The 26,780-nt window shown below is 52.5% G+C and overlaps 8 protein-coding genes across 8 annotated transcripts; 5 read left to right on the forward strand and 3 right to left on the reverse strand.

Moving 5' to 3' along the window:
* Window positions 1–180: 180 nt before the first annotated feature.
* PpBr36_00788 (uncharacterized protein) lies at window positions 181–3,325 on the forward strand (the record flags this gene model as incomplete). The annotated part of the gene is made up of 3 exons (XM_029887978.1): window positions 181–549; window positions 630–1,260; window positions 1,347–3,325. 3 exons carry the CDS (start codon window positions 181–183, stop codon window positions 3,323–3,325), a joined length of 2,979 nt encoding a protein of 992 aa, XP_029751176.1.
* A 648-nt stretch (window positions 3,326–3,973) lies between these two features.
* PpBr36_00789 (uncharacterized protein) lies at window positions 3,974–4,344 on the forward strand (the record flags this gene model as incomplete). Its single annotated transcript, XM_029887979.1, has 2 exons — window positions 3,974–4,088; window positions 4,136–4,344. 2 exons carry the CDS (start codon window positions 3,974–3,976, stop codon window positions 4,342–4,344), a joined length of 324 nt encoding a protein of 107 aa, XP_029751175.1.
* Window positions 4,345–5,061: 717 nt separating this feature from the next.
* PpBr36_00790 (uncharacterized protein) lies at window positions 5,062–6,884 on the forward strand (the record flags this gene model as incomplete). The annotated part of the gene is made up of 2 exons (XM_029887980.1): window positions 5,062–6,376; window positions 6,466–6,884. The coding sequence occupies 2 exons, from the start codon at window positions 5,062–5,064 to the stop codon at window positions 6,882–6,884; spliced, it is 1,734 nt and encodes a 577-aa protein (XP_029752185.1).
* Window positions 6,885–7,227: 343 nt separating this feature from the next.
* Window positions 7,228–9,567, reverse strand: PpBr36_00791 (uncharacterized protein; the record flags this gene model as incomplete). Its single annotated transcript, XM_029887981.1, has 2 exons — window positions 7,228–8,427; window positions 8,509–9,567. The coding sequence occupies 2 exons, from the start codon at window positions 9,565–9,567 to the stop codon at window positions 7,228–7,230; spliced, it is 2,259 nt and encodes a 752-aa protein (XP_029752186.1).
* Window positions 9,568–12,379: 2,812 nt separating this feature from the next.
* PpBr36_00792 (uncharacterized protein) lies at window positions 12,380–13,850 on the forward strand (the record flags this gene model as incomplete). Its single annotated transcript, XM_029887982.1, has 5 exons — window positions 12,380–12,494; window positions 12,611–12,673; window positions 12,753–12,871; window positions 12,963–13,662; window positions 13,765–13,850. The coding sequence occupies exons 1-5, from the start codon at window positions 12,476–12,478 to the stop codon at window positions 13,848–13,850; spliced, it is 987 nt and encodes a 328-aa protein (XP_029752183.1). The 5' UTR covers window positions 12,380–12,475.
* A 2,745-nt stretch (window positions 13,851–16,595) lies between these two features.
* PpBr36_00793 (uncharacterized protein) lies at window positions 16,596–19,212 on the reverse strand (the record flags this gene model as incomplete). The annotated part of the gene is made up of 2 exons (XM_029887983.1): window positions 16,596–16,696; window positions 16,794–19,212. The coding sequence occupies 2 exons, from the start codon at window positions 19,210–19,212 to the stop codon at window positions 16,596–16,598; spliced, it is 2,520 nt and encodes an 839-aa protein (XP_029752184.1).
* Window positions 19,213–21,808: 2,596 nt separating this feature from the next.
* On the reverse strand, window positions 21,809–21,949 carry PpBr36_00794 (uncharacterized protein; the record flags this gene model as incomplete). Its single annotated transcript, XM_029887984.1, has 1 exon — window positions 21,809–21,949. The coding sequence occupies one exon, from the start codon at window positions 21,947–21,949 to the stop codon at window positions 21,809–21,811; it is 141 nt and encodes a 46-aa protein (XP_029752181.1).
* A 1,543-nt stretch (window positions 21,950–23,492) lies between these two features.
* On the forward strand, window positions 23,493–25,400 carry PpBr36_00795 (uncharacterized protein; the record flags this gene model as incomplete). Its single annotated transcript, XM_029887985.1, has 5 exons — window positions 23,493–24,325; window positions 24,400–24,512; window positions 24,607–24,724; window positions 24,815–25,096; window positions 25,208–25,400. Coding segments are annotated over 5 exons (1,539 nt in total), but the record flags the coding sequence as incomplete, so codon positions are not given.
* Window positions 25,401–26,780: the final 1,380 nt, after the last annotated feature.

Here is a 26,780-nt window from a genome sequence, read left to right on the forward strand (position 1 = left end):
AATAATTGCGCAATGACCACGGCAATTTCCAGTAATCACGAGCCACCCTATCCTCCCTCGTCAGGAGATAGAGGTCAGGCTTATCCTCCCGTCTCGAGATCTCAATCTACTCGACATCGCCCATCGACTGCTCAACCGCCAGCACCGCATCGGTCGGCGTCTCACAATCATTCCGGCAGCATGTCGAGCAGGCCATCGTCATCGGCTAGGCCCGTCCAAGAAGTTCTGCCCAATAATGACTACGAAACCACCAACTTGGCCCAGAAGGCAACAAAAGATAGTCGACCCCCACAATCCTCGAGGGATCCTGCACCGAGGCAACACCGCCGCTCCGGAAGCCAGCGGTCGGGTCACCACGGCCATGATGGAAACGCCGAGGCTGGTCCGTCTACGCCATCTCAAGCCTCGCATGGCTCGTCGGACCCGCGAACGCGTAAGATGAGGACTGTGATCCCTGCACAGTCCGGGAAATGGAATCTTGGGAAGACCATAGGTGCTGGCAGCATGGGGAAAGTGAAGCTCGCCAGGAAAGAAGATGGATCCGAGCAGGTAGGCTACAGTGATTGCCGACAAGCATCAAAAACTTTTTTGTCACATGGACTCTAACGTTATCGCCTATCCCATTTTAGGTTGCATGCAAGATTATCCCCAGAGTTACGCCAGACGATGGACATACCCCACGAGCAGAACGGGAACGAGCCGACCTCTCCAAGGAAGTCAGGACTGCGCGAGAGGCTGCGATCGTCACACTTCTCAGCCATCCACACATATGTGGTCTTCGGGACGTTGTGCGGACAAACTTTCACTGGTATATGCTGTTCGAATACGTGAATGGTGGCCAGATGCTGGACTACATCATCTCACACGGTAAGCTCAAGGAGAAGCAGGCCCGGAAGTTCAGCAGACAGATTGCCAGCGCTCTCGACTATTGCCACCGCAATAGTATCGTGCATCGAGATTTGAAGATCGAAAACATCCTCATCAGCAAGACTGGTGATATCAAAATTATCGACTTCGGCCTGAGCAACCTTTTCGCGCCCAAGTCGCACCTGAAGACATTTTGTGGAAGTTTATACTTTGCCGCCCCAGAGCTGTTGCAAGCAAGGCCCTATACGGGGCCAGAGGTGGACATTTGGAGTTTTGGAATTGTGTTGTATGTTTTGGTTTGTGGCAAGGTTCCTTTCGACGACCAAAACATGCCGGCATTGCATGCAAAGATCAAAAAGGGTGTGGTGGACTACCCAAACTGGCTATCGTCAGGTATGTCGGACCTTTCTGTTTAACTATGCGGCCTTGGAGCGGTATGTTCCCGGTCTGAAGCTAACGATACATCTTTTTTTCCATAGAATGCAAGCACCTACTCAGTCGCATGCTTGTCACCGACCCGAAGCAACGAATCACCATGGCCGAGGTTCTTTGTCACCCATGGATGGTCAAGGGCTACAGCGGCCCTCCGGAGAATTACCTCCCTAACAGGGAGCCTCTCACGCTCCCTTTGGACCAGGAAGTGATCAATGGCATGACTGGCTTCAGTTTCGGGCCGCCCGAGGTCATTAAGGCTCAGCTTACCCGAATCATCGAATCGGAGGATTATCAACGTTCGGTGCGCGCGTACCAACGGGAAAAGGAGACACAGCAAACTCCAAAAGACCCTGAGAAGAAACGTGGTTTTGGCTTCTACCGACGTCGGAACTCGTTTAGCAGCAAGGACACGCTCACAACGCCCAGTTCAGAAGGTTTAGCACTGGGCAACGACCCTCTTAATGCATTTAACCCCCTGATATCAGTTTACTACCTTGTTCGCGAGAAGCAGGAGAAAGACAGCGCTTCGCGACGGCCAGCCACTTCGGCAAGACCCAACGCTGTTCCGGAGATCGCCCCACCACAAGAGGCGCATACCAATACCTCTACGTATGAGATGCCCGGTGAGAATGCTACAGGTGGGCGAACGCGACCGCGGGCGCGGACACATGGCGAGGACGATGCACCGACTGAGCCCATCAGGCCGCCGCAGCTATCTCCCCCGGCCATACCGCCGCCTGAGCGCCTGGAGCCGCCTAAGAAGGAGAGTGCTGCTGCCGGGCTCCTCAGACGGTTCAGCACAAGACGGCGGAAAGAACAACCTGAGAGACTGGATAAGGACCGTTCGCACCCACCTGTGGTTCAGGTTCATTCTCCTGCCGAGAATAGTTCGCAGCCCGCCTCAGCCATCCGCAAGAGCTTCAGCATTAGGCGGGGCAGACGCGATAGGGAGGAACAAGCCTCGGCTGAATCGCAAGCCCGAATGAGGGCTGGGAGCAGTCAACCGCAGCACAGTGATCTGCTAAGCCCCCCACTCTCTGCAGGGGCGAACACGCAAACATTCAGGAAGGGGCTTGGCCGTTCTGCAAGCGTGAACTCGGGAGAATTCTCTCGGAGGAGGGCGATGGGGTCTGCGCGAACATCCAAGGACCCTCCCCCAACAAGCGGATCCGATCAGTCGACCATCCACGAGAAGCCTAAGGAACAGCCAGAAAAGCAACCTCCGACGTCAGCCGGCACAGGCCAGAGCATGGCCAGCCGGACAAAGTCGCTTGGTCACGCCAGGCAGGAGAGCATCCAAGCCAGGCGGCAGCGTCGCGAAGCAGAGAAGAAGCGCGAAGCGAATGTACCCGAGGAGACGGACGCTGAGGTTAACGGCGCAGATGATTCGTCTAAGGAGCGAGTGACCGACTTTGACCTTGACAAGCCCGTGTACCTGAAGGGTCTCTTTAGCGTGTCAACAACGTCGGGCAAGCCAGTACGCGAGATTCGCGCGGATATCAAGCGTGTGCTCAAGCAGCTGGGTGTCGACTACACGGAGATCAAGGGTGGCTTCTACTGCCGGCACTCGCCAAGCATTAATATGACAAATGCTGCGGATAACGGCACTGCTAGTCCTGCGCAGACCCCAAGTGGCGCCAAGCGACGATTCAGCTTTGGCGCGTTGCGCAGTAATGATGGCAAGGAGGAGAGTAATGGGGAAAAAGTGCCCGTCACGCCGAGGACGCCGGGCAGATCCGGGGGTGGGTCTGGAACAGACCGGGATCGACACGATTCAAGCTCCGAGGTCTCGGAAGATAGCGGGGCGCGAGAGGAGACATCGCGCAGAAGAGATCATCCGGCGGGCGAGACGCGGACACACGTGCGAAGCGACATGGGCGAGAGCATGGTGTCCGAGTTTGAGATATTCATTGTCAAGGTTCCCATGATTTCACTCCATGGTATCCAGTTCAAGAGGTTGGGCGGAAACACGTGGCAGTACAAGAATTTGGCCGATCAGATATTGAAGGAGCTCAAGCTCTAGGTGGATTTTAATTATTTGTTTTTCCTTTTTGTATTCTCCTACATTGTAGGGTCCATTGAATTTTTGTCTTGCCCCTTGTTTTTCAGCCTCGGCATGCATTACAATTTTATCATCAATCTTCCATAATTACCTTTTTTTTGTCTCTTATAATTCTTCAGAGGCTCCTGAATGTGTGGGAGGAATTGGTTTTTCTTGCTGGCGGTTATGCTGCACGTGTCAGACAGACGGGGAAACTCGAGAAGGGCTATCTTCTTCTAAACCATACATACGATAATTACTGCACTTTGTTTGCTTGATTCCCTTTCACATTTTTGGAACCATGGTTTTCTTGAAATTAGATAATGTGGTTGTTGTTCTTTCAGGTGGCAATTTTGACGCTCAATATTTGCTTGGTGTGTTGTGCGCATGCAAAGTGATAGGCAGCAGTCTCTTACCCTGACGATGAGAAAAAAAAAACAATGGGGGTCTTGGAGGGTTCACGATCTTACACAGCGTGTGTTGGCAGTGTGCAAGGCGCGGGCACGTTATGATGAATGAGGCGTTGGGCAACCAAACGGATTGACACAATCGTTGAGCTCATTACAGTGGACTTTTGATCTCATAGGTTGATCAGAAGCAACTCCAGACGCAGGGGGCAGCCAAGAGGCAATGTCCGGAATGGAAACTCCTTTATCGCTGGGCCCAGAAGACTGGTCTGGCCTGGACCACAGCCTCAGGTCATGTGCGATAGTCATCCAATCAAGTGGCAGGACGCACGACCCCGGTGGGTGTGTTTGTTCCGTCCCCAGGCCGAGACGACAATTTAGACAGCGGGGATCACTGCGAGCCCCGGCGGCGTGGAGAACGGAAGAGCGGGGGCCATCTTAAAAGCGGACAGGGATCGGTCCAGTTCTTTGATGTCACGAGCGCTGAGGCTTTGTTCGCCGCCCGGCCGGGCCCCCTTTCTCCCCCTTTCGCAAGACTTCTTTGCGACACCGCAGTTCTCTGACGTTCTGGCCACCATTATGCTGCAGTTCTGACGCCAACGGCCGACAAGGAACCCGCTCTTTTTTGGTTTGCGCAAACCCGGTGAAACTTGCCCAACCACAAATCAGATCGATCAATCAGCCGCAACGGACTCGACCCCCGAATCCCAGCAACAAGCCGGAGCTCTCTTTTGACTTTGTCGTGTGAACAGAAAAAAAAAAAGAGAGGAACCCACCCACCGGAACTTGCCATTGAAAAAGGGTCGCCCGTATCCGAACAAGCACCTCCTTCCCTCCCTCCTTCCCTCCCTCCTTTCCTTCCTTCTTATTCTTCTCTGTATTCAAATGAGCAGACGGTTTTCCCTCACACCTTTAATAAAATTCCATTTTCCACCACACAGACCGTCAAAGTTAAAAACGCCTCTAGTCCTGACACGGCTGCATCGGACTCATAGACACCTCGGCTCGTATTACTCCGCGCCCGCAGAAATTCAAAGCCGAGCCGGCTCCTTACACACAAACACACCCAACCCTACTGCTGCCGTTTTATGAAGCCAGGGCCATTCGGGGGCCATAATCAACACTATAAATACACACCACCTGACCTTTAATACTGTTATGACCTCAAGTCAACTTCGTGTCACACCTAACAACATCTGCACTCCTCTTTGCATTAGCGGCACACGCCGTCTAGCTACCAACCAGCGCTTGTTTCACACCTCAATACCCCACCACGACCTCCAAGGTTCCATCACACCCATCGCCTCCAAAATGGCAGCATCAGTCTCAACCTGTGGCATCGCCACGCCCCCTTCAAGACCCTCGAGAGTACCCAGCACTATGGGCTCAAAACCTTCGCGTATGAACGATCCAGATGTTATTATCAATGCACTCAAGGACGTTGTACTGCCTGCTGTCGCCTTGTCGGCACAGCACGTGGAAAATGCGCAAGTCCCGTCCCCTGACCCGGAGCCTGAACAAATGTACATCGGCTCAATAGACCAGGGTACTACGTCTTCGCGCTTCATTATCTTCAACCGTGCCGGCGAGCCCGTCGAAGCGCACCAGATTGAGTTTGAGAACCGCTATCCGAACTCGGGTTGGCACGAGCATGATCCAATGGAGTTGCTCTCCAGCGTTGAAGAGTGCATAGAAGAAGCCATGGCCAAGTTCACCGCGGCGAGGCCAGGTGCCAAGGTTCAGTCCGTTGGCATCACAAATCAAAGGGAAACGACGGTGGTCTGGGACACGGAGACTGGCGAACCGCTGTACAACGCCGTGGTCTGGCCTGACACCCGCACCTCGTCCATCGTCCATGAACTCCGCCAAAAGCCAGGCGCAGAGGATCTGCTGGAGCTGTGTGGCCTGCCATTGTCAACTTATCCATCTTCAGTCAAGCTCATGTGGTTGTTGCGCAACGTAGACAGCGTCAAGGCTGCTTACGACGCCGGCCGACTCGCATTCGGCACGGTTGACTCGTGGCTCATCTTCCGTCTGACCGGTAAACGGGTGCACGTTACCGACGGTTCCAACGCCAGCCGCACCATGTTTATGAACCTGCGCAGCATGTCCTACGACGAAAAGTTGCTATCATTCTTCGAGATTGACCCCACCAAGATCCGCCTTCCTGAAATCGTCCCCTCGGCACACCCAACCGCGTTTGGAAAATTCGCCTCCGGCCCCCTCAAGGACGTCAGGATAGCAGGCTGCTTGGGCGACCAGTCCAGCGCCCTGGTGGGCCAGCGCGCCTTCGCCTCGGGCCAGGCCAAGAACACTTACGGCACGGGCTGCTTCCTGCTGTACAACGTCGGCCCGGAGCCCGTCATCTCAAAGGCCGGCCTGCTGGCCACGGTGGCCTACGACTTTGGCGAGGAGCTGGGCGGCCGTGCTTACGCCCTCGAGGGCAGCATCGCCGTTGCCGGCAGCGGCGTCAAGTTCCTGTCCAACAACCTGGGCTTCGCGCCGAGCAGCGGCGAGATTACGGATCTGGCGGGCAGCGTCGACGACAACGGCGGCGTGGTCTTTGTGACTGCTTTCAGTGGCCTCTTTGCGCCTTACTGGATCGACGATGCCAAGGGAACACTCTGTAAGATTTTTTTTTTTTTTTCTCCTCTTTTTCTCATCTCAATTCCGGAACAAGTCATGCTAACATACGCCCCCCTCTCATCCATCTAGTTGGACTTACGCAGCACACGCAAAAGGGCCACATTGCGCGCGCTACCCTCGAGGCGACGTGCTACCAGACCAAGGCGATCCTGGACGCCATGGAGCGCGACAGCGGGCGCAAGCTCGAACGCCTGGCCGTCGACGGCGGCATGTCCAACTCGGACCTGTGCATGCAGACCCAGGCCGACGTCGGCGGCATCCCCGTCGACCGGCCAGAGATGCGCGAGACCACGGCCCTCGGCGCCGCCATCGCCGCCGGCCTGGCCACGGGCGTCTGGAAGAACATCTCCGAGGTCGTCGAGGTCGGCGGCCGCAACAGGTCGCAGTTCCTGCCGTCTCCGGACCGGGCCAAGGCCCAGAGGATGTTCAAGAAGTGGGAGCAGGCCGTCGAGATGAGTAGGGGGTGGTTGAGAGAAGGTGAAGAATAATTCAAGACGAGAAGAGATACTTGTTTTTTTTTTTTTTTTTTTTTTTTTTTTTTGGCGTTTCTGTTGGGGGCTAGCGGGGAGTCGGCTTGCGCATTTTGTTTTGATAACTTTTAGAAGAAAAAAGTACCATGCACGTTACTTGGTACTTTTTTACAATTTAATCGACACGATTTAATCAGCAATCTTGATCGACACAAAAAGGTTATTATGAACTCGGTCGCTTCATATTTTCCATTGTTCGCTACAGTATCTCAAAAAAAAGTCGTGTGCCCAGCCAGTGTATCTGTTGACGATTGTTGACGACATTTGTAGGAAATAACAGCACGCATAATCGGCATATCGCTCACTTCTTCGCTTTGCCTTTGCCCTTCTTCCGCTTCTGCTCCGGCACGCTGGCCGTACCCTCCTCCAGCTCGCCAGCCTCGATCTGACCCTCGTTCTCCATCTCCTTGAGCTTCTCCTGCCCGGATATGAACATGGTCAGGTCGCGATTAGTATCCTTCAGCTCCTCATTCTCCTCCTTGAGTTTAGCCATCTCAAGCTTGACAGCCTCGAGCTCGCGGTTGACGTGCTCGATGCGGGCCATGAGACCCTCGCTCACGCGCTTCTCCTCCTGCAGCGACTTGCCCATCGACCGAGCCAAGTCCCCCGCCTTGCCGGCCCGCTTCCTCTCACGCTCCAAGTCGCGTTCCAGCGAAGGGATCGTCTCGGTCTTTTGCGTCGCGTGCTCGGCCCGGAGCTCGTTAAGCTGCCGGATGGCTTCTGCGGCGGCAAAGCTGGCGGACTCTGCCGACGCGGCAGCCTTGGACGCCTTGTCCGCCGCCTTGCTGACCAGCTCCTCAAAATACACGCGCTGAGACTCGAGCTGGCTGGTGAGCAGATGAGTGTACTCGAGCCCGATGCTGTCTAGCTTGGCGCGCGGGACGACGTCCTGGTCGTAGATGCCGTTCTCGTCGTCGGCCTCCCGTGATGGCCGTTGCGGTAGCTCGACGACCTTGCCATCCCCCTTGTCTCTAATGAGGCGGTGCACCCACATGTCGCCTGCGTAATCCCAGACATGCTGTGTTTCCAGCTCCAGGCTGAAGCAGTGAGCCGTCTCCTTCCAGTGGTCCTTGGCGTGACCCCCCTTGTAGCGACCGCAACCGACGTTTCCACATATCAAGCAGATCCATAGGTCCGAAGCCTCGTCGCACACGGTACATAGATTCGATACCCCGGCGCCGAACGGCCGGTCCAAGGGCGATGTAGGTGGATGAGCGGGTTTGGTGCTTGCGCGGCACACGGGACAGCCGGATCCCTTCCAAGTCTGAAGGCATGTGCAATGGAACACATGCTGACACAGAATGGTCATGAGGCCGGTCGTGTCATCCATCCGTTCCAAACATACGGGACAGGTCGGCAGCTCGACTAGATCTGCGGTTGGTGGCGGGAACGGTTTGAGGGAGCTCGATACAGATGACGATGACTCTGAGAAACGGGGAACGGGCTTCGTGGGGGTCTCCACCGTGATGGACTTGATGTAGGTGACGTGACAGATCTCGGCCTGTTCTCAATGAAAATTGTACCCCATTAGCATAGTCCCAACTTCATTAGTTAGTCAAAAAGAACAGCTGGCAGAGCTCACCTCCAGGCTGTTAAAGACCTTGCCATCAAACTCCCTACGCCACTCCTTGGCTCTCTTCGCATCTCGAAACTTCATAAGGACCATGTAACGGTTCATTCGACTTGTCATTACCATACGATAGTGGCTGACATCACCGCGCCATTTCTCGCCAACGAAACCGAGGAAGTCGCTCGGTGAGAGGTATCCAGGAACAGCCGGTATGCAGAGAATAGTTCCCTCGTCGTCGTTGACACCCTCTACTCCCTTGTCTGATGACGACGTGGTCACCTTCGAACTACTACCGTCGCTGCCCTCGCGATACAAGTGCACGATGCCCCAGCCGATTTCTGTGTTCTTGGTCTCCAGCGGTACATATCTCGCTCGTGTCGCCTGGGCTGCTCCTCCCAGAGTCGGTCCCAACGAGGCTGCCGGCATGACATCCGTCATGGTGCTTGTCGAGCCACTGGCAGCGCCTGAGGCTGCTCCGCCGGTTTCCGCCATCTTCTGGGCTGCGTTGTTCCCCAATAGGCCCAATCCTCCCTTACCGGCGTTTGTGTCTGTCTCGTCCCCATCCAGGTCAAAGCTCTCGAGGTTGATCCGCCCGAACCGCCAGTCCTTGGCAGCAGTTTTGGGCCCGAGACCGGCAGTGAACTTGGGCGCCGGAATGCTTTGGGATCTGGCACGAGATTGACGCTCGCTTATGCGCGCGATGTTGCTCTCCCCGTATTCCTCTCTTGTCAAACTAGAAGGCCCGCTATGGACTGGTCGCGACGGGCCGCAATCGATGATCTGAGAGGGATGCTGCTGGATCTGCCTCCGGTCCTCAATAGGAACGTAATCGTGTGCCCAGGTCTTATTGCGTGTCTCTGTCTTTAAAGGCTCCGCCGCTGTCGTCCAGGTCGGTTTGCCACTTCTGGTCGTAGATTGTACTCGCGGATGTGATGGAAGTCGGCCAAAGATGCCTGCGGCATCGGTCGGAAGCCAGATGTTGGCGGGGTTCTTGTCGTAGTGAGAAAGCGTCGCTTCGGGATCAGGATTTGGGTAGAGCTCAAACTTGAGGTGATAATTATACGACGGCATGCCTGGTCTCTGTCGAGCGTTGTTTGATTTCTCGCAAGGAAAACAAAGATTTTCGTCCAAATTATATCGTATTATGACTGTATGATTACTGGCAAGCCTAGTAGAATCCAAATCGGCGTCTCTTTACTCACGTCGATTCCAGACCACGGACAAAGCCGTCTGCCAGTATCCAGGGGGACAACAATATTTACCCATAATTGTCTGGTTGTTCAGGTCTCTTGCCCTGGGTGGTTGGCTTCTGCAGAGTCCTGCGACTAGGTAGACACGAGATGATCAGAATTTTGCCATTTTCACCCCCACCATGCAGAACAAAACCCGCCCCAGCTTTAACATGGGGAAAGTGGATTGATCGCTACGCTATCCAGGTTGCGCCATGATGTCACCGAGCGATACCGCAACGCTTTGAGTCGCGTGTCAAAAGTAATGAATCGCATCTCGTTCATGAACAATCATCACGTCCATAATCGCACGCGTACACATCATCAATCGAACATTTCACAAGCAGAGACGAAAATAATCAAATCATTACTCAAAATTCTTGAATTTGTGACACGGCTATGCTAGTGTCAAAGTATGTGTAGTGGAAAGTTAAAAATCCATTCATGTCATGTCGTTCCTGACTGATCAAACCCAAAGAAACGCCCAATTCTCCATGTCCCAACGTCAAAGTCATCAGGACTAAGCGTCATTGCCAAGTGGAATTTACTGGCCGCCACGAAGACGGAGCACAAGGTGCAGAGTCGACTCCTTCTGGATGTTGTAGTCGGACAGAGTCCGACCATCCTCCAGCTGCTTACCCGCAAAGATCAAGCGCTGTTGGTCAGGCGGGATACCCTCCTTGTCTTGAATCTTTGATTTGACGTTGTCGATCGTGTCCGATGATTCAACTTCAAGTGTGATGGTCTTTCCGGTGAGTGTCTTGACGAAGATTTGCATACCTCCACGCAGACGCAGGACCAAGTGCAGCGTAGATTCCTTCTGGATGTTGTAGTCGGACAACGTGCGGCCATCCTCCAACTGCTTTCCAGCAAAGATCAATCGCTGTTGGTCTGGGGGGATACCCTCCTTGTCCTGAATCTTGGACTTGACGTTGTCAATCGTGTCCGAGGACTCGACCTCCAACGTGATGGTCTTGCCCGTCAAAGTCTTGACGAAAATCTGCATGCCACCACGGAGACGAAGTACCAAGTGAAGGGTGCTCTCCTTCTGGATGTTGTAGTCGGAAAGTGTCCGACCGTCCTCAAGCTGCTTGCCAGCGAAAATGAGACGTTGTTGGTCCGGGGGAATACCCTCCTTGTCTTGGATCTTCGACTTTACATTGTCGATGGTGTCCGAAGACTCCACTTCCAAGGTAATCGTCTTGCCAGTGAGGGTTTTCACGAAAATCTGCATGCCACCGCGGAGGCGGAGCACGAGGTGGAGGGTGCTCTCTTTCTGAATGTTGTAGTCGGAAAGTGTCCGACCGTCCTCGAGTTGCTTGCCAGCAAAGATAAGACGCTGTTGGTCAGGTGGGATACCCTCCTTGTCCTGGATCTTTGACTTGACGTTGTCGATGGTATCGCTAGACTCCACCTCGAGGGTGATGGTCTTGCCAGTGACTAGATTGGGAGCGAAATGTCAGTAGGATGAACCGTGGTGAAGCTCAAGTTTAAACGACGAGCATCGTTGGCAAAGTGAGAGTAAACTTACGAGTCTTGACGAAAATCTGCATCGTGGCGCTGGTTCTTGTCGTTTGATTGATGTACTGATGATAGCGATGATTTATGTATCGTCGCAAGGATGTAGATGAATGAGGTTCTCGCTTGGGCGGATAGAAAGTGGTGAGTTGAAGGGAGATGGGAGTGGAAGAGAAAGAGTCCCCAACGGTAGTTTGAGACGGATCAGGCTTCGTTTTAAAGGTTGTCAGATGGGAGAGGGGGCGGCACTGACGAATGGCGAGTGGCGGAGCTTTTGGCTGGCGCTTGCTCGGGGTTTGCCTGTTATCAGGCGGGCAGGTGAGAGTGGCGGACAGACAAGGTACGTACTAACCTAACGGGCAATCCAACCCCGGTCAAACTGACTGACTGAATGAATGATTCATCCCTAGCAATCGGACGTGCATCCAAGTCAAGTGGCGGGACCAGTCTCGGTGCTCAGACTAGTGGGGGGCCGCGGCTTTGTTGGTCGAACCTCTTTGCGCTAGAGCGAAACAAGCCAATGAGATCATTTCTCCGCAATAATGCATTCAGCTTCTATCAAATTCGGCAGGAACCCCATAGAAATTGACTTATACAATCAGTTTTCAGCCACTTCAGCCACCCAAACGACCCACTCATTGACCACATGCACATCCCAGAGAAGATACGGGATACGTGCCTTACATAAGGCCGAACTCGCGTCGGCAACAGCATGACACGCGGGGACACCGGAAAATTCAAATCCAGCTGCTGAATAGTGCCTACCACATTACTAAGTATCTCATTATAGTGACTACTAATGCTAGCTGCAACGGGAATATTCGACAGGACCCCTCTTCCGCTTACGAATCAGCAACTCCTTTAACCAGTCCAAAGTGGCCCAGCTTTTTTTTCCGCAGTAGAGATATTCCGGATTGACCAATCTGATACCCCGCCCAATTCTACCCTATAGCAATACCTTTCTCTATCCAAAACCCCCTCCACGCTTTCGGTGCCGTCTGATATCACTTGCAAACAAACAAATTACCGAAACCTAATCCTCGAAACGGGCCGGGCGCGTGCAGCAGGCACCGCGAACCAGCAAACAGTCCTTCAAGCTGTTTTCATCAGCTTTCAGACGCACTCTCCGTTCAAGCGGTCCCGGCTTACCAGCAGCTCTCGTTGTTGCCGCCGGTATCAGGGAACACCCGCCACGTGCGAGCGAGATCAAGAAGGTTGCGCAGGCCAGAAGGATGCACAGCAAGGTAGTCAGTATGTCCATTGCCAAATTACTTGCCCTGCCACCCGAGCCCCTTTGGCTGTCCAAGCGGGCGCGTGACGCACTCTGTATAGCATCAATATACTGACATACCCTGTGCCACCGACAGTCATCGGCTCCGGGCCCGCCGCCCACACGGCCGCCATTTATCTGGGGCGAGCCAACCTGAAGCGTGAGGAATCGGTCCAGTCATGGAGGGAAATCAGGAGTTGTGAAAGGACTCAGGCTGACGGATGGCGCGTTACGAACAGCGGTCATGTATGAAGGTTTCATGGCTAACGGCACCGCAGCGGGTGGCCAGCTGACCACAACCACGGACGTAGAGAACTTCCCTGGTTTTCCTAAGGGCATTGGTGGCCAGGAGCTCATGGTACAGCACCCCTCCGTTAATAATTATGGCACGCGCATGGGTTGGGCTATAGAAGATGGGGGCTGATTTATTTTCCTCCGCCACCCCACAGGACGCAATGCGCCAACAGTCATCCCGCTTTGAGACCGAGATCATCTCCGAGACCGTCGCCAAGGTCGACCTGTCCTCGCGCCCTTTCAAATACTGCACCGAGTGGTCGCCGGACGTTACGCACACAGCAGACACGCTCATCATCGCAACGGGTGCGTCGGCTCGCCGCCTGGGCCTGCCTGGCGAGGAAAAGTACTGGCAGAACGGCATCTCGGCTTGCGCCGTATGCGACGGTGCCGTGCCTATCTTCCGTAACAAGCCGCTCTTCGTCATCGGCGGTGGCGACAGCGCAGCTGAGGAGGCCATGTTTTTGACAAAGTACGGCAGCCACGTCACAGTGCTTGTACGCAAGGATAAGCTACGCGCCAGCAGCATCATGGCCAAGCGCTTGCTGTCGCACCCCAAGGTCACGGTCAAGTTTAACACGGTTGGAGTTGAGGTCAAGGGTGGTGAGGACGGCCTCATGAGCCACATGGTCGTCAAAGACGTCGTTTCTGGCAAGGAAGAGACGCTCGAAGCAAACGGTCTATTTTATGCCATCGGACACGACCCTGCCACTCAGCTTGTCAAGGGGCAGCTCGAGACGGATGAGGAGGGTTATATTGTCACTAAGCCGGGTACGCCACTGACGAGCGTCGAGGGAGTTTTCGCTTGCGGCGATGTGCAAGACAAGAGATACAGACAGGCTATCACAAGTGCCGGTACGTTTTCCTCGCTGTCCTATAACCTTGCTCTCCTAGTGAGACATCAGATCAAAGCATATGACAGGTCAACCAGGATCATGCTAACTCATAAACTCATAGGCTCCGGATGCATGGCCGCCATGGACGCTGAAAAATTCTTGGCTGAGCAAGAGGACGTCGAGCCCGACCGAGAGGCGCGCATGTAAGAGAGTCGCATATGTCGATGCTTCCTAGATGTCAAAACGGTTAGCGTCGAACCGAAGCATGCCATTCCGTTGCGAGAACGACTCAGCGAATTATACAGGGTTGAATATTCAATTTTAACTATTTGGAATATTATGGATGGAAGAAGCTAAAACAGAATAAAGATATATGTATAGATTCTATAGATAAAGTCTCGGGGGCGTGTTGACCAAATCTGGTCACCTGCTGGTGCCAAAATCTGTATATATGGTACACTAGATACTGTTTGCAACATTGAGCAACTGGAGTAGGCCTCGCTAACTGCTTGGTAAAATGGCGAGGCTTCTGAAAACGTTCTGCGCCCCTTTCTGACAGCATCTTCACCCTAAAGTGGCGGGAAACCATCCCCAAGGCCTGTGTGAAGTCGGAGTCGCAGGCAAAGGCGAGATCGACTTCCCTACAAAGTCTCGGAGATAGTCTCCAGAAAAGGCCGCGTTGGATTGAGAATTCCAATGCTAGTCAGCCAAGGCCAAACTGCCCGGAACTGGGTGTATCATAAAGGTACAGGGGAACGTCAATACCCAAATATATATGCTGGTCCAGGCTTATGGTTAGCTTCTTACAGCTTGGATCTGACTATAATGGAGATAGACAGCTTTGCCCACATCGAATTAGCCTTGTAAAAGCGGGCCTAAAACACTGTTTGTCTGTCGTGTCTGGTTGACAAAACATTTCCCTATATCAGATGCTGGAAAGCAAGCAGAAGCTTAGTTTCACATGCTGATACGTCATGACCAAGGCTATTTTGTTCAACCTCGCCCTTCTCTTTTGGTGACCGGTATCAAGACTTGGCTACTCTGTCACCATTATCAGTCCCAGTACAACACCCAGTTCGACAAGTACAAGTTCACCTGCACCACATTCGTAGCGTCAGCAACAGCCCTATTCCAGGCGATCATAAACTGTGCCGCTCAGTTTCCCAAGGGAGAAAGATATGTCAAAATGGATATTCCGATATTCCGAGCATGCATTGCATCGAGCAGGCAAAGGCCCTAGAACTAGCCTGGCCCGTTTACAAATGCAGTTCCATTTTGTCTTTTTTCTACATGACGCTAAAAACATACTCGCCGCGTTCCGCGCCGGGACCGGCTTACGGTCCACCAAGGCGGCCATTGTCGGGGGTGGCCTCTGTCTAACTGCAACCGCGGCTTTTTTTTTATATCTTTATCTTTTTCTTTTTACGTATCCCAAGACATACAGGACATAAGCATGACGGGTCAGCACCGTCCAGCCCTCCCTTTCTAATCCCCCTTCCACCCACATTCACGCAAAAGAAGATTAAAAACGGAAAGAAAAGGGCTAAGACGCGTTGAGCCTGCGAGGTGACGACAGGATATCAGGGGCAAAAATCGGGATTGGCAAAGGCTGGTGAGCATGAAAGATATCGGCAAGCGTTTGCAGCAACGAGGCTGACCACCCATCCACCCACTCGGTTACACAGACACACACCAGAGCTAACAAAGGTGCGACAAAATAACCGTTCATCGTAACCTAGTCTTGCCGGGTCTCATTGACCTGCCGTTAATCTGATAAAAACTTAATAAAAATAAAAAGATAAAAAATAGAAATGGAAGCGAGCAATGTGCTCATGCATCATGCAGGTTGCTGACGTCTTGAGATTAATAACTGGCAGATTGCAACCACGCCGGACGAAACGAATGAACGACTTCGATCAAGGGTCAACAGGGGCACACCGGAGAAAAGAAGGGGGAAAAAATTCGTAACAGTTAATCCAGACCGTTTTCGTCATTTTGCCCCCTTTATATCATTTCTCATTAACCAACGTAGGTCAACAGTTCCAATGCAACCCAAGATGTGGAGAGTTGAACAGGTACTAAAGCGAGCAAAGCAGGTGTGTGGGCAGCGGCACAGTCAAATATGCAACTGAGATAAGCACGGCATGTAGTATAATGTGTCTCTGTTCAAATGTATCATGTTTTATGTCTGAATATTTCGGTATGTCTCGCCGATGATATGTCGAGGTGTCCGCTGGACAAGCCTAACCAAGAACGAACGCCTTGAACCATGCTTTCGTTGCATATAACCTATATGCCCAAAGTAAGGTGAAGTATGTATCGTAACGATAAAATGTCTTAGCGCTTCGTAGCTCCGTTTTGCCTCTTTTGTCTCATTAAAAAAGTAACTCAAAGCAAAGAAAACAACAAATTCATCATCCCTCCGTAATTTCGAGGTCAAAATTTCCCACCCAGCATTTCGGGCATATCTGACAAAGGAAACAAAAGAGATAAAAAAAAAAAGGTAAGATAAAAACAACAACAAACGGTCATACAGATCGTGAAGAAAGCAGATCATAAGGTGTGGTGCTAATGAGCGTGGGTAAAGTTGGTTGTAGATAACGTGTGGTCATGAAGTTGAGGTGCTCCAGGCGCATTGGTTTGTGTCGTGGGTTCTCGTAGCGTCTTCGTGTCGTACGTGTGGTGGCCGACAGTGTCGCCGTCATTTCCAATCGAAAGTAAAAAGCAAATAAAAAAGAATATGCGGGAAAGAAGAAGAGACGCCGTCGCTCAATGATCAATCCAACCGAATGTAACTGACAAAGGAAATCAAATAAACAATCTGAGCCAAAAGTAAACTGCCGATCATAAAATAGGTCGTACAGGTTTCAGATGGCAAACAAGACATGGACAGAATGGTATCATGTAACACTAAAAAGGGTTGGTGTCGACCTTGATAATCGGACAAGTGTCTCAGTTGGCACGGATGACCAACTTGGATAGGAACTTGTTAGAAAGAGAGTCGAAGTCGTAGCGGTCGAATTTGGCGTCGGCACGGCCCCTTAGGTATTGTTCTGGTGATATGTGTTAGCATTTTGATCCAGTGGTGTAAACTTCCCAACAGGGCTCAGTGCAAGGAAAGTGAATCGGGATATGATATAGTATACATACCATGCTTGGTCACATGTTGGCGCACTTCTGTCATGGCCTCACAGACGGCCGGGTTGTTGTTGAGAAGCTGGCCGTGTCTGCGAGTGTCCCACTCGGTGAAGGCGGGAAGCTTCTGAGAAATGGCATGGAACAGACCGACAATAACACCAACAGGCGTCGACTCCATGTCATTGCAGAATTTGTTGACGGCGACGGTGTCGGGCACGCGGTAGTGGCAGTCGAACTGCATCTCCTCCCAAACGCACAGAAGAATGGCGGCAAGCATGAAGATGGTGGGCCAGTTCTTGAGCCTGTCGCCGCTGTAAACGCTCGAGTAGAGAGCAGACAGCTCCTCGAGGATCTCCTTTTGCAGCTCGCGCCACATGTCGGCCATGGCGCACTTGATCTGGAAGTTGATCATGACGGGAGCCACGATCTTGCCAAAGTACTTGGAATCCTCGTCGTCAATCTGACCCTCGGCAAAGTTCTCAGCACCCTGCTGCTCCACCATGGTAATGTGAAGCGTCAGGTTGTAGGCGAGGACAAGCTTGAGCGCTTTGCGGATCACCGGGAGCTTCTCCTTGACGTAGAATCGGTGGGCCGTCTTTAGGATCTCACTGATAAATGGCGTACCCTCGAAGTGGTCATCGACGAAGCTCTCCCATGACTGGTCAATGTGCTTGTCAAGGTACTGGTCCAGAGACTCAATGCTGATACCATCCTGACCGACATCGAGCCTCTCGGTACGGATCTCAAAGTCAATGGGCTCCTGGTCGGTGAGATGAGACTCGACCCAGTCAACCTGGAAGCAGCTCTCGTCGGCAACGAAGACCTCGCGGACCATGATGGGCAGGCAGTATCCGTAACCGTGCGTAACCCACATCAAAGTCTCCTTCTGGGCGAAACCCTTGACGTTGTAAACCGAGACGCCACGATCAAGGTGGCGCTCATAGTCGGCCTTCCAGTCCTTCATGAAGTAGTTGACGTCCTTGATGTCGATGCGAGTGCAAGGCACCTGCCACAGACGAGCATGCGACGGCTGGCAACCCTGACAAGGCTCGCCCTTGTCACATGTCTTCTTGAGGAACTTGCAGCGCAGGCAAGCACGCAGTTTCCTGATCTCGCTCGCCTGCTTCCTCTGCTCGGGCAGAAGAGGACCCTTGCGGCGGCCAACCTTCTTTTCTGTCTTGCCGTCCTTGCCAGTCGACGTCCTGCGAATGACAGATTTCGTCGGCTTGGCAATTGGGCTCTTGCGAGGACCCGAGGTACGGCGGGCTGGGGGCGATGCCGAAGAAGATGCAGCGCCCACTCCCGAGCCGCTGGCTTGTGCGGGCCTGGTTGATGGCGCGGCAGCCTTGATGGGCATTGGTCCCACAGCAGCAGCCGGGCTGATGGTCTCAGTCTGTTGGTGATGATGGTGGTGGTGGCCATCGCTCGAGAAACAGTTGCGGTGACTGACGACGTCGAGGGTGTCAGAACCAGGAGAGAAAGGAGAGTACGGGAAGCTGACTTCCTCGTAGCTGCTGCCAAACTCCAAATCAGAATGCGAAGAGTCCGAATTCGACCTAAGATGAAGCGTCTGGCCCGGGTTGAAGATGGCAGTGTTCTGAGCCTGTTGCGAGAACCCAGTGGGATCGTGGTAGGCAGGGAAATCCACCGTCGTCCAGCCATTGTCACTCCCAGAGTTGAGAGACAAGACCTCAAGATAAGTACCTGTGGGAGAATGGCTTCCCAAGCTGCCCACGTTTGGCATGGCCTCGGGCATCTGGGGGAAAGGCGTCATCGTCGTGCCAAAGTCCTGCCAATTTGCAATGCCCATGTTCCAGGTCAGCGCCTGGTGCGGGTTCTCAACCGTCGACATGCTGCTGAAAGTCGGCTCCAGTTGAATAGCAGGCTCCAGAGCCCCCGTCGTGGCGGGAAGGTACTCTATGGGCGCGTGTTGGAAGCCCGTGCCGAACGGGCCAAAGCTCATCAAAGCTGCCGAGCTGTCCTGGAACAGCGGCATATTTTGGGGAACCTGGGTCTGGTGAGACTGCTGTTGCTGCTGCTGATGTTGCTGTTGTTGTTGCTGGAGCGCCCAGTCTGTAAGAAGCGGGAGAGCGGTGGTCTGAAACGGTGAGAGCTGGTGCTGCAAGGGACTCGAAGCAGCGGAGCTGTGGTGGCCCGGCGAAGAGGCCTGCTGTGAATCTTCGGGTGACGAGGCCGAGAGGCTCTGAGATGTCGGAGAGTGCATCGGGCCAACCGCACCAACAGAGGCGGCCATGTCGTACGACACCTGCCAGGCGCCAGGGCTCTGGCGATTTGATTGTGACATCGTGGTGATGGTGTTTGCCGGTGCCGTCGTGGTAGTTGCGGCAGAGGCGGCGGAAGTCGTGGCGTATGCGAAGTTTTCCCTCGCAAGCTGTTCCAAAAACTGATTTCCTCGGTAGTCGTAAGTCATCGTGAAAGAATCGAAAAAAAAAGAGGAGAGAGAAAAAAGAGGATCGAGGCTTGTCGAGGGTTTGATAGTATTGTATCGTCAACGGCTGTCTACACCGCTTGCTCTGCTTTGAAACGGTGCAGATGCGGCACTGACACTGGCAGCGGAAGCGGTCAGCAAGATTGAAGAGCAAACATCACCTCGAAGTTGATGCTGAGACTGCCGGTTTGGGGGAGGTCGTGGAATAGAGGAACCCAGAGAGGGGGGCGGCGACCTCTTCCCATACAATCTCGAAGAAGCGGTGTGGGAAGCAGTTTTAGCAGTTGATTGGGCTTGTGGATACCTGCCTGCATACTGTGGTACGCTCGAGAGGGGCACCTCGTCCAGTGGCTGGCATTCCGCTAGGGTTGTGCTGGCGCCAGCCTTGGCAGACTCCGACCCAATCAGCATTTCACCACAACGGTCATGGGGAAGCTATGGGTGACTGCGCACGGTCCGGGTACCGGGGGGCTTGCTAGCGATGGATTTGCAACCACCCCGGGCGATCAATTAGCAATATGCTCTGTGGATAGCCGACAGGAGGCCAGTGGTTTACTACTATAGGTAGGTCTCGCCCTATGCCAGCCGCCCAGCCCATGCTCATCAGGGTCCGGCCCAGCAATTAATCACGGGACTTTGCTTGCTTCTGGACCTCTGGATCTTTTGGATCTGTCATCCCAAGATCTTCAACTATTCATCTTGTCATCGCCCGATTCTTTCGTCTAGTCTAGTCTATCTACCACTCCGGATGTACACGACGTAGAGGCCCTATTAGTCTGCCAGTAGTAATCTGCATGTCGGAATCTAGACCCCCAGAGTGCAGACGAGATTTTTGGTGCCAATCCCCAAGTGAGCATTTTCGTCCTGTTTGTCCAGCTGCACTGTGCCGGGTTAGTTTCCTGACTTCAGGATGCACCACGTCCACTAACCACATGGGAATGAATGGGCTTGTGGGAATTCATTCGCTTTGTTTTGCCAGTTGGACAAATTAAAAACTGGGACTTGCCCTGCTTCGCCCCTCCGCAGCGTCTCGGCCTCGTCCTGATATTAAACGTAACATGGGCTATCTTTTTGAAAAAAATCGGCCAATCAAAAAATGCTATTAATTATGTGGGAGCTCAAAGGCCGTGCTTAATTCTCATCCCGTCCAATGGGCAGCAGCAAATAATTACTGCTTGTTCCCTTCAATCCCCGCCAACGGGTAAAAGTACCGAATTTGCCCACAATCAAGCTCACTCACGACTCATCCAATCGACGCGTTCCGAGGTATGCCCGGTTCCATTGAACCAGGGGCTTTTCACGGCGTGGATTGGTTGTTGGCAGGTAAATTAATGGTAACGAATTGTCCCGTAGTCCATCATCTCCGGTGCATTCCCCCTCGACTGGAAACAAAAGAAAAAGATGCGCCGAATTCGACGCCCGGCCTCGAATCCCAACGGTTGCAAAGGCTAAGGCGTTAAAGACTGGACAAGGAGGCTGGGTGGCTGCCATTCTATGTCATGGTGCTTTGGATCCGAGCTAGCCAGCAAGGATCACTTGTTTTTGGTTGTCATGATCCGACGGTCGCCAGTTTGATGTCTAAAACCCTGTACTTTATTTCGCAGGACCCGTAGCAATCATTTTCAATTTTGCACTCTGTTTTGTTTTTGTTTTTTGGTCAATGCATAACTGATGATGCAAGGTCACAGCCTGGACGGGTAAGAGTGTATTGGGTAATCAATTGATACTCGCTCTGCATCTCCAGAGTGATCAACAATTATGAGTTCCAAGTTCCTGCACAGTAAAAGTGTCAACGGAACTGGACTGGTTTGAAAAGGTGGCAGGTTACATTCGCTTCAGACTCGACAATGGAGCTAGCCTTGAAAAAGCAAGCAGCTTACTACCCACATAGTCCTGCTTTTGTACGATTGTACCCCACGCTGACAAGGGTTTTGACTGTGCCGCCAAGTGACGCCCGGGCCACAAGAGGTGTTTTTGTGCCGAAGCTGAACAATTGTACCTTGAATTTGAGGCGGATGGATGTCAACCGCAAGGGTCTTTGCAATCAAGGCTTTTTTTTGGCCTTTGCCAAACCCACAAAAACGCGTCCTTGATGAGCGAGACAAGCGCGAGGAGAATTTTCATAGTAAGCCAAGACCTGGCACCAAGAAATCAAGCACCAGCCAGCCTACCACGTAGTAATTACGAAGTCCTGCCTGCGAAAAATACGTTTGGCTGGACAAGTTACTTCCTAGGTAAAAAGTTCTTCAGCATGATCCACATTTTGCTTCCGTTCCGGCCGGGTTTGGCCGAGTTTCCTTGAGAGGTCTTCAACGGCAAAGAGGACCACCGATTCAAAATTGGGCCAAGGCGATCCCACCCCATACAGTCTCCGAGTAGCTACCAATAGCAGCTATCGAATCCCTACCTAGTACGGAGGTACCTATTTTCAGATGCGTTGGACATTCAGACGGCGGTCAAAGATCTAATTCAATGCGCCTGGCTGGCCACGGAGCTGTAGCCTGGTCTGTCAAGGTAAAACGAATGAGCTATGGTACGAAACGGCCCCGCGAGCCATACGGAGTAGTGGGCGCGATCTTTAGGTACTGCCGTGGTAAAGCCCTTGAAGAGTTTGACCGCTAGATCTGCCAGGTCCACACGACAACAAGAGCAACGCCACAGCCCCTCTCAAGGCCAGCTGGTCTTTCAAGGCTATCCCAGCATCGCTGCATTGCTGCATGCGAACGACAGGTTATCAGCCCATGAAATGGTATTGAAGCCTGGCTTGAAGGGCCTCGTTTCCGGATCGAGGCAGGGGCGAGGGGTGTTGCGGGGTTAGTTGTTGAGCAGTTCTGCAGTTGGCTGAATTCCCGTGTTGGGAGCAACAATGAATGTCCCATCGGGTGGACAGGTAGCTAAGGTAGGCTCGCTTGGCTTGGTAGGTACCTTGACTTGCTTGAGTGCCTGGATATGTTGGACAGCGTTGCGATGCCGTACTTGCAGATGCAGCAATGAGCCATCCTAACCCAAGGTAGGTAGTCCAGGTTTTCATAATGAGCTAGGGCGACTGACGTGCAACATCACTTACAATAGTCTAGCACCGTAGGCAAGGCGCTTTTTCAGAGACTCGCTGTAGACCTGACACGTGAATAGTAGCTTACGTAGGTCCTGGTCTTGTGCAGTCTTGCCGACAATGGCGTCCAACTTTGAAGTAAATCACATTGGTGCTAGGCCAGCTTGACGTGCTCATCGCCTCATTGAGCTCCCCGCAAGCTTCTTCTCACGTAATTGGATAGGGACGTTGGCACCTGTTTGCCACAAGGTTTGGCTGGACCGCACGTGCTCATTCCACAAGGGCTTTTCCTAGACCAAGGCCAGCGGACCAGCTGTCATTACATGAAGCTACAGCTAGGGGCGCGCCGGTGCTCAAGAGTTTCGGGGTTTCCAGCCAGATCGCTTTTGTCACTCTTTGACTTGCTGCATAGATCCAATGTCCGTGTGCAGGTCGGTCTGAATGACTCGATCTAATCTAGTATTTCTGTCAGAATGCCGAGCCTAATTAATCAGACAATCGTGCCAGGTGCAGGAGTGAAGGATGCCTTGCACAGAAAGACAAGTCCAGAAGGCACATTGGGCCCGGCCCATTTGCCTCGAGACCTCTGATTAGATGGGTGACCTGACTTACCCTGCACTTGACTGCAGTAAGGGCCCGATAAAACGTTCTTTAGCGGGGATCAAAAGATAAATAATTAAATCCAATGCCACTATGACAGGGCAGGTAGCTGCATGAAAGTTCCATTGCTTCAAGGGATTAAGCAAGCTGTCTTGCTTATGATTACCATGCATCATAGTATAGCCCGAGATAATTAAAGTAAGACAGGCCGTTACCTGGGAAGGGATTTCTAACAATTTATTTCTATCATGAGTGAGCTTACATAGTAATTCAAATCCGATCGCTTTGGACTTGACAGGTCGGGAAGGTACAATAGAAAGCACACAGGTAGCGCTGAATACACTGAATTTTAGCCGAGCTTCCCCCGCATGTTGATCCAACCCACGCAAACATTCTCCAACAACAAAACGTCGGCAAGGGATGATGAGAAGCAGGAGGGCTTCAAAGAGCAAGGGATCAAAATTTTAGTTTTCTTGACAACATTCCTGACGACAGAGAGAAGCTTGGGGCCATTTTTTTTTTAATCAGGATTAAATTCATAAACCTGTGTGAGGAACAATAGCAAGAATCTGCTCATATTGTCTACCTACAGTCCATCACCAAATTACAGGCAGCCCACCTTGGCGAAGCCGCCCGCAATGGGCACCGCTGTTCATCCAGTGACATGAGACATCTTCACACAAAGAACTTGCGCCGCCGGGCTATATTTCTTAGGACCACCCCAAGAGGAAAGATGGATTCTTCCTCCTCTGTCGCGACCTCCACTTCTTCCACTTCCAAGCATCGATTTGTTCAGTCGTCAGAGGAAACGCCATCAGCAGGCGGCGACGATATCGAAGAAGTCATCATGACTCCAGGTATAGCCACAGGGCGCGTGCAGCCCGCAGTGTCGGTCGCAATCCCGGATCTTTTTACTCAGCTTCCACCGGTCAAGGACGACCTTGCAACCACCACCTCCAAGGCGCAGGACGAGACAGTGGCGATATGCCTCCCTTACTTGGCGGGCAGTGACGCCAACGCAGACGTGGAGCACAACGTCCACGGCGTGCCGCACATTGATCGCAGGAAGCATGTGCGCTTTCTCCGCAACATGCTGAGGCAGTTGCCTGCGCCATTCATAGCAGCCGATGCCAGCAGACCCTGGTTTTTATACTGGTCGCTCAACGCCATGGCCATTCTGGGCGAGGACGTCAGGGAAGACTACGCCGAACCACTGGCCGACACCGCAAGGTCAATGCAGAACGAGTCTGGTGGCTTTAGTGGCGGCCATGGGCAAACTTCCCATTTGGCAACTACCTATGCCGTCGTGCTCGCTCTCGCTGTTGTCGGTGATGAGGATGGTCTCTCCCTTATCGACAGGAGAGCTTTGTGGAAGTGGCTATGTGATCTGAAGGAGGCTGACGGAGGCTTTCGGATGTCTTTGGGTGGAGAGGAAGATGTCAGGTGAGCCCTGGTCTTGTGAAGCCCCTACATCAGTATGCCCATTCTGTGGCTCCGAAGTTGACCGACTGCGACAGGGGTGCATATTGCGCGGCAGTCATTATATCCCTGCTTAACCTTCCGCTTGATCTATGCAAGGACTCGGAGGCATACATCAGAGATCCCACCGCAAATCTATTCACCGGCTTAGGTGATTACGTTCGAAAATGTCTGTCTACTCATCATCAATCTTGGACCTTTGAGGGCCAATTGACTGACTCTACCGTTTCGCATGGTGAAATCAGGTCAAACGTTCGAGGGGGGCATATCAGGCCAACCGGATGCAGAAGCTCATGGCGCATACGCCTTTTGTGCCCTGGGGTGTCTCTCTCTCCTAGGAACGCCAAGCGAGACTATTCCCAAGTATGTGTGGACTCAACAGAACCCCTCATTACCACCCTATACGGGCATGGATGTGGCATCGCAAGGATACTACTAAGACTTCTCTTGCAGGTATCTTAACGTCGAGCGGCTCATTTCTTGGCTTTCTTCACGACAATACGCTCCCGAGGGCGGGTTTTCGGGTCGCACCAACAAGCTTGTCGATGGTTGCTACAGCCACTGGGTAGGGGGCTGTTGGCCATTGATAGAAGCATGCCTCAACGGACCTGTCAAGGTTGGAAACCTTGACCGGGAACCACAACCACTCTTCAGTCGTGAGGGCCTCATTCGATACATTCTCTGTTGTTGTCAGGAGCAGGGGAAACGGGGCGGTCTGCGCGACAAGCCCGGGAAGTAGGTCCACCTCAAACACCCACTTTGCCATCATTTGTCCGCAGCTTCTAATCGGCGAACACAAAGGCCATCTGATGCATATCATTCCTGTTATGTCTTATCGGGCTTAAGTTCCGCGCAAACCCGGTGGCAGCTCGTTCTCGGGGATGACGAAATGCCCGCCTGGATGGTTTCACCGTTCCCGAACGAGGAAGAGATCTTTGACGAGAAAGACCGGGTAGGCACGGTCCATCCGGTCTACGTCATACCTGAAGACAAGGTTGCCAAGGTTCAGACCTACTTTGCTTCAAGAGATGGATTCTAAGTGAGGTTTATACCGAGAGGATATTCGCAAAAAGGTTCCATAACATCATGGGGTTATTGTTACAAGCATAGTCCCTCGGTGGGCTATTTGAAAGCCTTTCAAGTTTACCTTGAGTCAACTTGACTCACTCAAAAACGTTAGGGAATAGCAATAAATGACAGGCGCAGGGATTGAATGCCAGTCGACCGCCTTCCATGCAAAGAGTCCTTCGCGGGGCTTGCCTTCACAGTGACAAGAGGCATAAAGCAATTTTGTTTTCACGCGGGTTGAGGCAGGAAGGAATTTGGAGGACTTTTTTTCGAGTTACATAGGTTTTGTATTCAAAACCTTTACAGCTCAGCATTTCTGCCAATTGAAAGTCTCTCGACAACTTGTCATGCCTTTGACCGCTGAATTGGAGAAGTGCAACACTAAATCTCGGAGGAATCAGCCGTCTGCATCCCGGGCGACGCTTGTCTCAGATGCACTACACTTTTATGGGCTGTATATTCCTCGACAAACCACACTCTGCGGTTACACAAAGTGAGGAGCGAGCCATATTCCACGATGGAGGCAACCTTTTCTGTGTTACTTGGGTTTTATTATTCTGACTTTGACAAAACCTCGTCAATCCCGCCTGTACATTTTCTTGTCAAATGTAGGCAAACACTATCGGGCGAATGACTTTGGCACGCCTTTCTCCAACCTTCTGTCTGGGAGGGTCGTCTTTGGGGTTGGGCTAGAGCCAGCGGTTGCATTAGTCTATCGGTATGCCCGTCATCAACTCTCTATCTAGTTAAAAAAAAGTGTTGGCGTTGCCCAAGAAAACTTTGTCCTACATCCTGGGCTCAGTAGTCCGCAGTCTGTCTGTTTCAGAAACCAAGGAGGAAATGTTTGATCAAACGACTAGGCATGCCCGCACATGGCCCACGCCATAGGACAGAGTATGTGTGAGTGCGTGGAGATTCTACTACTACTGCTAGTTACTCCAGATGGAAAGTGAGCCATTTGATCCGTCGTAACCTCCAGCTTCTCTGGGGCTGAAGCGGTGAGCACTAACCACCGGGGGAGAAGAAGAATGGACCTAGATGACACGTGGATGGGGGAGCCGGCTTGCCTTCCATGTAGCCCAACAAGTTTGCGATCTATTGCGAACCTTGTGGAGAGCGCCGAGTCGTTCCCGGTGAGTACAAGTTACGTTTTCTGACCTCGGGCTTTGCAGTTGATGTTGTGCAATGTACTACTTCCTTTCCGTCCACCCTAGTCCGTCTAGCCATGTCTGCTTTTTTTTGAAGGGCACTGCAGCCTGCTTTGATGTACACAGAGATATTCCGTCGATGTATCCCAGGAGTCCTCTCAAAGTCACCGCCATAACCCTCAATGTCATTCCCCGGTATCATC

This window comes from Pyricularia pennisetigena, chromosome 2 (genome assembly GCF_004337985.1).
Source record: "Pyricularia pennisetigena strain Br36 chromosome 2, whole genome shotgun sequence".
Classification (NCBI taxonomy): domain Eukaryota; kingdom Fungi; phylum Ascomycota; class Sordariomycetes; order Magnaporthales; family Pyriculariaceae; genus Pyricularia; species Pyricularia pennisetigena.